Source organism: Terrapene carolina, unplaced genomic scaffold (genome assembly GCF_002925995.2).
Source record: "Terrapene carolina triunguis isolate 2854851 unplaced genomic scaffold, T_m_triunguis-2.0 Scaffold421, whole genome shotgun sequence".
In the NCBI taxonomy this organism is placed as follows: Eukaryota; Metazoa; Chordata; order Testudines; family Emydidae; genus Terrapene; species Terrapene triunguis.
Window position 1 is genome coordinate 50,615 of NW_020664772.1, and position 8,224 is coordinate 58,838.

At 50.0% G+C, this 8,224-nt stretch overlaps 1 protein-coding gene across 2 annotated transcripts in view; it reads right to left on the bottom strand.

Moving 5' to 3' along the window:
- Positions 1–5,523: 5,523 nt before the first annotated feature.
- The window catches only part of LOC113407817 (zinc finger protein 345-like), a 135,370-nt gene continuing 132,669 nt past the window's right edge, over positions 5,524–8,224 (bottom strand). Inside the window, exons 1-2 of one of the 2 annotated variants that reach the window (XM_029913004.1) lie at positions 7,473–7,706; positions 5,524–7,168 (exon numbers count right to left, since the gene is read on the bottom strand). In XM_029913004.1, the coding sequence (XP_029768864.1) occupies positions 5,583–7,168; positions 7,473–7,602 (1,716 nt within the window). In that variant the 5' untranslated portion in view covers positions 7,603–7,706 and the 3' untranslated portion in view covers positions 5,524–5,582. Of the gene's footprint in view, positions 7,169–7,472; positions 7,707–8,224 lie in introns of those variants that run through there. The other variant, XM_026658238.2, reaches the window with a different exon arrangement.

The window sequence follows — 8,224 nt, forward strand, 5'->3', positions numbered from 1 at the left end:
TGTCAATCTTATCTCTTCCTCCACGGTAGGACACTTTCACCCTACTGTGGTAAACTGGCTAGTGGCCTACGGGCCCGGGTGGTTTTGTTACCCTCAGGAGTGAGATACCAGCTAAAATCACACCCGCCTATGGGAAACGGTGCCAGTATTGACTGCCAGTGCCCTATACTCAGTTTCATGCTACCAAGCAATTCCCTCCTCGTTTCCCTCTCCCCAGGTGAGCCATACGCTCCATGGCTGGTGCTGTGAGAAGCGCGGTGCACAAGCACTCCCAAGCGGAAGTGTCAATAAGCATGTCTTGTTTAAAATGTCAGGGGAGCGAAGGAAGGGAGTTCTGAATCTCAACTTCCACTTTCTGTTGTGACAATCGTGCCTCTGTGTGTTTTATCCAGACCTACTGCCCCCCTTGAGGGGTTCTCCTTTCACACCTGCACAACACCTGAGCCAGATAAGTAGGAGAAAGAAGAGAACTCAGGATGACATGTTCAGTGAGATCCTGCAAGCCAGTGCTGCATCCGATGGTGAACAGAGGGCCTGTAGGATGAATATTGTAGACTGTGTGGAGAAGGAAAGAGTGGACAGGAGAAAGGCGCAGGAAAAGCAGAGGGAGATGCACTAGGACATACTTGGGCTTCTCTGGCAGCAAGCACAGATGCTGCAGACTCTTGTGGACCTACAACTTCAACAAACATAGGCTCGCCTCCCTTTGCAGCCCATGGGGAACTCCGGGATAGCACCTCCCTACACCCCTCCTCAACATTCCACATGACATCAGGGGCTGCATCCGTAGCCCTACCACTCCGGGGGACATTAAGGACAACCACAGCATCACATACATCAACCGTAGCTCTCAACAGGTCAGTGTACGTGTAGCTAAACTGGACATGAATGTTCTTTCCCCTTCTTTAAGCTCTGTTCTAGACATGTACTAAGGTTTTAACGTATTTACTTTTAATTTGCAAATAAATGTTAGTGTTTTCATTGCTCAATAAAACTGTATTGTTTGGAAAGCAATTCATCTTTATTAGTCCCCAACATATGTTGCACAATGCCTGACAGTAGTGAAAGCACCCACTTACATGTTGTCGTACATTGCGACACAACTCATAAGATCAGCGACAAACACAGTGTATCATAAAGGTACAGCAAGCATCACAAAATTGCATTGTCAGTGTTCTATTCATAGATGTAAACCAAGCACCACACAATGCCTAACTGGCCCCAAAACAGAAGGGCCAGGTACAGCACAGTGCACCACAACCCATTACTGTGGCTCATGATTAAAGCGCTCTTTCAAAGCCTTCCTGAGCTGTATAGCTCTGTGTTGAGATATTCTAATAGCATTAGTGTCTGGCTGTTCAAATGCTGCAGATGGCCACTCCACTTCTACCCCTGCTGCAACTTTTCCCCCTTTGCTTCACAAAAATTATGCAGGATACAGTCGGCAACTAACCATTGGGATATTTTTCTCACAGAGGTCCCATTTTGCGATTAAACAAAGCCAGTGCCCCTTCAGTCTACCAATAGCACATTCAATGGTCATTTTACATCTGCTGAGCATGTCGTTGCAGCTTTCTTGGTGCTGTTGAGGTGGTAGTCGGGGGGGGGCACCTTGCTCATTCTGCTGTCTAGGTGCTCGCTCTGCTCCACCAGCCGCCCACCACTCCACTCTGCCGGCCGCCCTGCCAGGGTGAGAGGTGAGCTCACGCAGATGCACCTCTGAACTCTGGGTCTTCCCTGACCAAGGACGACCACTGTGAGTGGGGTGCCCTGGAGGGAGAAGGGAGGGGCACGTTAAAGGAACTTTTGGTTGCTGGAATTAAGAACCTGAGGCCAAAGGACACAGCCCAGCATACTTTGGGGTGGGTGTTTGGCTCATGGTTTTGTTTATGAATCCTGCTTGCAGCGTTTTCCCAAATTAATGCCGGGGACATCCCTCCTTTTATTAAAAGTTTCTTTTCTACACACAGACTCAGTGCTTGTGAGAGGGGAAGTATTGCCTCTTAGAGGTGCCCAGGGATGGTATGTAATTGTCCCAGGTTACTGGGCAGGGGCTGGAGCCGGTTTTGTGTTGTATTGTTGAAGAGGAACCCCTAGCTATTCAACCTGGCTGCCGACTCCACCTAGCAGAAGGGTTACATGTACCTGCTTAACTTTACCTACGTAACTTGTCCCTTTGATTTAACTGACTTGCACTCAGGTGTTTGCAGCATTGGGACCTCTGAACAAAGAGCCCTGAAAGATGGCCAATAGAAGAAGTTATACATTTAGTGAGACTCGCTTTCAACAAACTTTCCTTTGCCAGCAATAAAGTATCTGGATCCTCTCTGCTAATTGGACAGGATCCACCTACTGATTTGGGAATTGCTGTCTCCTGTTTCAGCTCTGCTAGAGAAGCGTGCCCCCTATAGGAAGCCAGTCTCACTGTCAGAGATGGTGCATTCTCTGCTGAAATTCTCCCCAAGGGAGACACCAGAGGAGACTATAACCGAAGTAAACACACTATTTAGTGGCTGGTTTGGTCTGTTTTTTCTTCCATAATAAATTGCTTTTGATCATAACTGTGTTCTCTTGGTGCTTTAAGACAGAGCGTCTAAGTCATAGTAAGAATCTTTAAGAGACAAATGGCGTCATATCCTGGCATTTAACCAGCCCGATTTGTTTCTGCAAACCATGGGCCTCTCCTCAGCTGGTGCAAATGGACATGCACCCTAACTCACCTGTAAATGCCCCTTTCATACCCACCTCACCCAGCTCAGCAATGTAGTAGGAAGAGTACCTGAGACATAAGCTCTTGAAACAGAGGCCTGGTATGAGGCAGAACCTGCTCACAGAATCTGGCAAGGACAGGGCTGATATTGCAGAAATACACATTCCTAAGAAGTGCTAGTTACAGAGTGCTTACGCAAACACATCCCAATATCAAGTGGTACCAGAATATCCCGATATCAAGGATGGTACAAAAACATTCCCCAAGGATAACAAGAACACACTGACCCCTCCTAAAAGATAAGGTCAGGATGACAGTACATAATAGAGATGTTTTGATCGAACCAACATGTACAAGGTGATGGATAATAACTCCCCACGTCAGGGGGCAGTAACTGTCAGAGGCAGTACTAACTTGTTTGTATCGGGGTATAAAGATGTATTTCAGAGGGAGTATCTTTGTCTGGGCTAGGGAGGAATGGAAAGTCCCGCTGTTCACTGAGCTGGTCCATTGTTACAGGCATATGGGGGAAGGGATAGCTCAGTGGTTTGAGCTTTGGCCTGCTTAAACCCAGGGTTGTGAGTTCAATCCTTGAGGGAGCCACTTAGGGATCTGGGGCAAAATCAGTACTTAGTCCTACTAGTGAAGGCAGGGGGCTGGACTCGATGACCTTTCAAGGTACCTTTCAAGGTCCCTTCCAGCTCTAGGAGATAGGACATCTCCATTTATTTATTTGGGGGGAGGGATAGCTCAGTGGTTTGACCATTGGCCTGCTAAACCCAGCGTTGTGAGTTCAGTCCTTGAGGGGGGCCATTTAGGGAACTGGGGTAAAAATCTGTCTGGGGATTGGTCCTGCTTTGAGCAGGGGGTTGGACTAGATGACCTCCTGAGGTTCCTTCCAACCCTGATACTCTATGATACATGTATTAGTGGTCTGGTAGAGTCTGTGAGATACTAATACTGTGTTTTGTCGACAATAAACCTGGCCTGGTGCCTTTGTCCCTTAACGGATCTTGTGGTCATTGGGCAGTTCGCTCGAGGTCTGCTATACTGGCTGTCTGCGCAGAGCTGGGGCAGCACACAGGAACAACACACACACAGAGCCGAACATCTAACCACAACCTCCATCCCCAGCCAACCAACTGCCTAAGGGCAGAGCTGGGGTTGCAGGAACCCCTCCTCAAGGAAGCTCAAGCTGCTGTTTCCTGGGGAGACAAGTGTCTCTGTCCCCTTTCCTCAAGACTGTTGCACCCCTGGTGCCTCCCCTGACTCTGGCAGCTGGCTTGACCCCGCCCTGCTCAGGGCTACTGCTCCCCCAGGGACAAACCCATCTACTCCTGTGAAGTCTCAGCTGAGTTGTAAGAGCTGCCCAAGTACTGAGTCTTTCCCAGCATCCAGATCAGGGGCAAGGTCTCTCCCAGGTAGGGTCTCTGATGTGCAGCAGGAGCCCATCATTCTAGCCTTTAGACAAGGACAATGTTCTCTCCCCTCTGAGAGATCCCTTGGCCAGTTTGTCAGAAGTGGGCACTGGAGGTCCCCAGCTGGAAACACTTTCAGCCTGATTTTCAGAAAGTGCTGAGCAGTTACAGCACCAAGTGAAGTCAGCAGAATCTGCAGAACATGACAACCCCGGCTGGGGGAAATGGAGCCTCAAAGAGACTTCTCAGGAGGTCTCCAACTCCCTTAAAGGCCATTTTTTTACTCCTTATTCCAGACAAAGGAGACTGGAGAGACTCCTGTGTCACATTGGGGTTGGGTCACCAAAGCAAACACAGGAAGTCCATGGGGGTTCAGATTCATGGGAACCACAGAATAAGGTAAATTTACAGCAGTGTTTCCAATCCAGTGGAGGCTTTTATTCCCCTGGGGACATCCTGTGTGTGTGTGGGGGGGGGGGGTGTTGAGTGGGACAGGGAGAGTTTCTATTGTCCCCATACAGAACACTGCAGTAGATGGGGGAAAGAGGGTGACCAGATGGATTTTTAGCCTTGCCTTATCCCTCTGCTCTTAGTGTTGGGGCCTTCCCCACTCTTGCCCTTCACACCATTCTCCTCTGCCCCCCACCCTTCTCCGTTATTCGCCCAGCTCACTGGGATGGGTCTGGAGGGCCCATGTGGTTCTGATTCAGAGTTTCCCCCTTGTCCCTTGTCACATATGACTTATTGCTAGGGGTCCCATGGGGAGGGGCCTGGAGTCTCTGTCAGAGCTGAGTGGGATTCGGGGGATACTAAGGAGGAGTGGGATGTGAGGAGGGTTCTGAATACGCGGGGGGTGGCCGGGAGTACCAGGCATAAGGGGCAGCGTGGGGGGCTTGAGGAGGGTCTCTGGTCATTGCAGGAGTCAGGAGACTGTGTGATGGATGGGTAGTGCTGAATGGGCTCTTAGGCTCCCCCCTAGGGACAGGTCTGGTCACACCTGAAAGGATCAGGTCCAGATCTGTGTTTGCTTCTTAGCCCTGGTACCCTGACTCAGCATCTCAGCTCCCTGCAGACGGGAAATCCAATCTCTGGCCCTAGTGAGCCACAGAATTGACCCATACAGACTAGAGAGAACTCTAAAGCCCATATCGCCCGACACCTCCACTCCTGCCAGATGTTGCCGCAATGAGTTTGGGTAACTCAGGGAATTACAGACTGCACGAAAAACACCCTCCTCCCCCCACCCCCGGGCTCCCAGCTCTCTCCCCACAAATCCCAAATAACTGATTCACCTGCCTCAAGCCTCCCTCTGCTTCCTGCAGCCCCATTCCCAAAGCACCCAGCATCATCCCCCCTCCGGTGCTTCCCCCGCACAAACAGACCTCTCCGCCACAATGCTCCAGTGAGGTTTACTGCAATTTTTTTTAATGCTGCAGAGTTCCAATCACGGTCCGTCATGGGTTCCCATCCCGCCTGGCTTCACTGGTGGTCTGAGCATTCTCTGTAAGGTCGACATTTACAGTGTTTACCATGTGGAGCCTCCGATGTTTCACAAGGGCCGAGCTCTGCCTGAATCTTTTCCCGCATTCCGGGCATTTATAGGGTCTCTCTCCAGTGTGGGTTGTCTGATGTCTAATAAGATGGGAGCTGTTGGTGAAGCTTTTCCCGCAGTCAGAACAGTTATAGGGTCTTTCTCCTGTGTGGATTCTCCGATGCTTAGTAAGGGCTGAGCTCTGACTGAACCTTTTCCCACAATCAGAGCAGTTATAGGGTCTCTCTCCCGTGTGCAGTCTCTGATGCGTAATAAGGGTTGAGCTACCCGTGAAGCTTTTCCCACAGTCAGGGCACTTATAAGGTTTCTCTCCCCTGTGGATCCTCCTGTGGGCAGCAAGGTTGGTGCTCCGACAGAAGCTTTTCCCACAGTCTTTGCAATTGTAGAGTTTCTCTCCCGTGTGGATTCTCTGATGCTTGAGAAGGTCAGCACTCACAATGAAGCTTTCCCCACAGTCGCATTTATAGGGTCTTTCTCCTGTGTGGATGCTCCTGTGTGCAGATAGGGCTGAGCGCTGGCTGAAACTCCTCCCGCAGTCGGGGCATTTATAGGGTTTCTCTCCCGTGTGGATCCTCTGGTGGGTCATAAGGGATGAGCTGTTCCTGAAGCTTTTCCCACAGCCTTTGCATCTGTAAGGTCTCTCTCCTGTGTGGATCCTCCGATGAACAGTCAGGGCTGAGCTGACACAGAAGCTTTGCCCGCACTCAGGGCATTTATAGGGCCTCTCTTGCAAGTGTAGTCTCTGATGTTTAAGAAGGGTGGAGCTCTGCCGGAAGCTTTGCTCACAATTAGGGCATTTATAGGGTTTCTCTCCGGTGTGGATCCTCCGATGTGCCGTGAGGTTTGAGCTCACTCTGAAGCTCTTCCCACAGTCGGGGCATTTATAGGGTCTCTCTCCCGTGTGCACTCTTCTATGTTTACTAAGATCCGAGCTCATGCAGAAGCTTTTCCCACAATCTTTACATCGATAGGGTTCCCCTTCCGCGTGGCTTCTCCTGTGTACAGCGAGGGCTGAGCTCCAGGCAAATCTTTCCCCGCAATAGTCGCATTTGTAAGGTGTCTCTCCCGTGTGTATTCTCTTGTGTTCAGTAAGGCTGGAGCTCCGCATGAAGCTTTTCCCGCAGTCCTCGCATGTAAAGGGTTTCTCTCCCGTGTGGCATCTCCGATGTGTGATAAGCTGTGCCCGCCAATTGAAGCCTTTCCCACAGTCGGCACACTTATGTGGCTTCTCTCCTGTGTGGATTCGCCGATGAATGGCAAGGCGTGAGCTCCAGTGGAAGCTTTTCCCACAGTCGGGGCATTTATAAGACTGACTCTCACTGGCTTTTTCCTTTTCATGATTCTGGGAAAGTTCCCCTTTGGTGCTTCCTGATAACATCCCATGCAGTTCCATTCGCTCGGGACTTTCCTGCTGAGGTCTGTCATCTTCATTCTCCCTTCTGAACCCATCAGCTCCCTTCTGAATCCAGACGTGAGTCATTCCCTGTGCTGCAAAGGTGAATGGCAAATACGGGTAAACCAAACCAAACCAAACCAGTTGATAAGCTCAATACCCAGCCAGCGAAGGAGAAGGTGCCGAGGGACCAATTCTGCCTCCTCAGCCCATCTGAACATGGAGGAGAGGTCACTACTGGCTGGTCCCAGTCAGGATGGATGAGAGGCCATGAGTGACATCTGCCATGAGGGTATGACACCTGCTGGCTATTTTTCTGACTGAGCTGAGAAGAGGCAGGGGTCGGAGAGCTTACAGGGGCATTGGAAGTTTGGGGGTTTGGTTTGACTTATTCCTCACCTGGGTGGGAGTCGCTCAGTGTCTCCTTTTCTGAAGAATCTTGAGGGTCTAGGGCACTGGGTTCTTCCCCGTGGTCCATGTGGGAAATGAGGTCTAGTGAGGTGTTCGGGGGACCGGGGGTCCTGCTCATAGGATGGAAAGGGGTGATTATCAGAGCTTGTTATAGCTCCATTGACCATTTCCCAGAGAGAACATCCCACCTGGTCCCATCCAGCCTCTTTCTTTGCAGGAGGGTCATTTCATCCTCAAAGATGGGAAAATGTTCATGAAGACCCCATGGGAAAGCCTAGTGACTGGAGGGAAACGTGCTGTGTGTCTCCTGGAATAAACTTAGGGATCCCCAAACATGGGGAATTGATTACTTGGTCAGAGAGCAGATAATAAGCCACTTGTCACAACACTGCAGAAGGCCAGAGAACCTCAGGGGAGGGAACCAGCCCAAGGCAGGGGACACAAGGAGTCTGTGACTATTGAAGCGCTGTGGATATTCAGATACTCAGATGTGTAGGACAGATAGGAAGTATGGCAAGAGACCACCCTGGCTTCACCAGGAGATCTTCTATTTTCTGAAACTCAAAAAAGAGTCCTACAAAAAGTGGAAACTAGGTCAAATTACAAAGCATGAATATAAACAAATAACACAAGCATGTAAGGACAAAATTAGGAAGGCAAGATTAAACTAACTAGAGACAAAGGGTGACAAGAAAACATTCTACAAATACATAAGAAGCAAGAGGAAGATGAAGGACAGG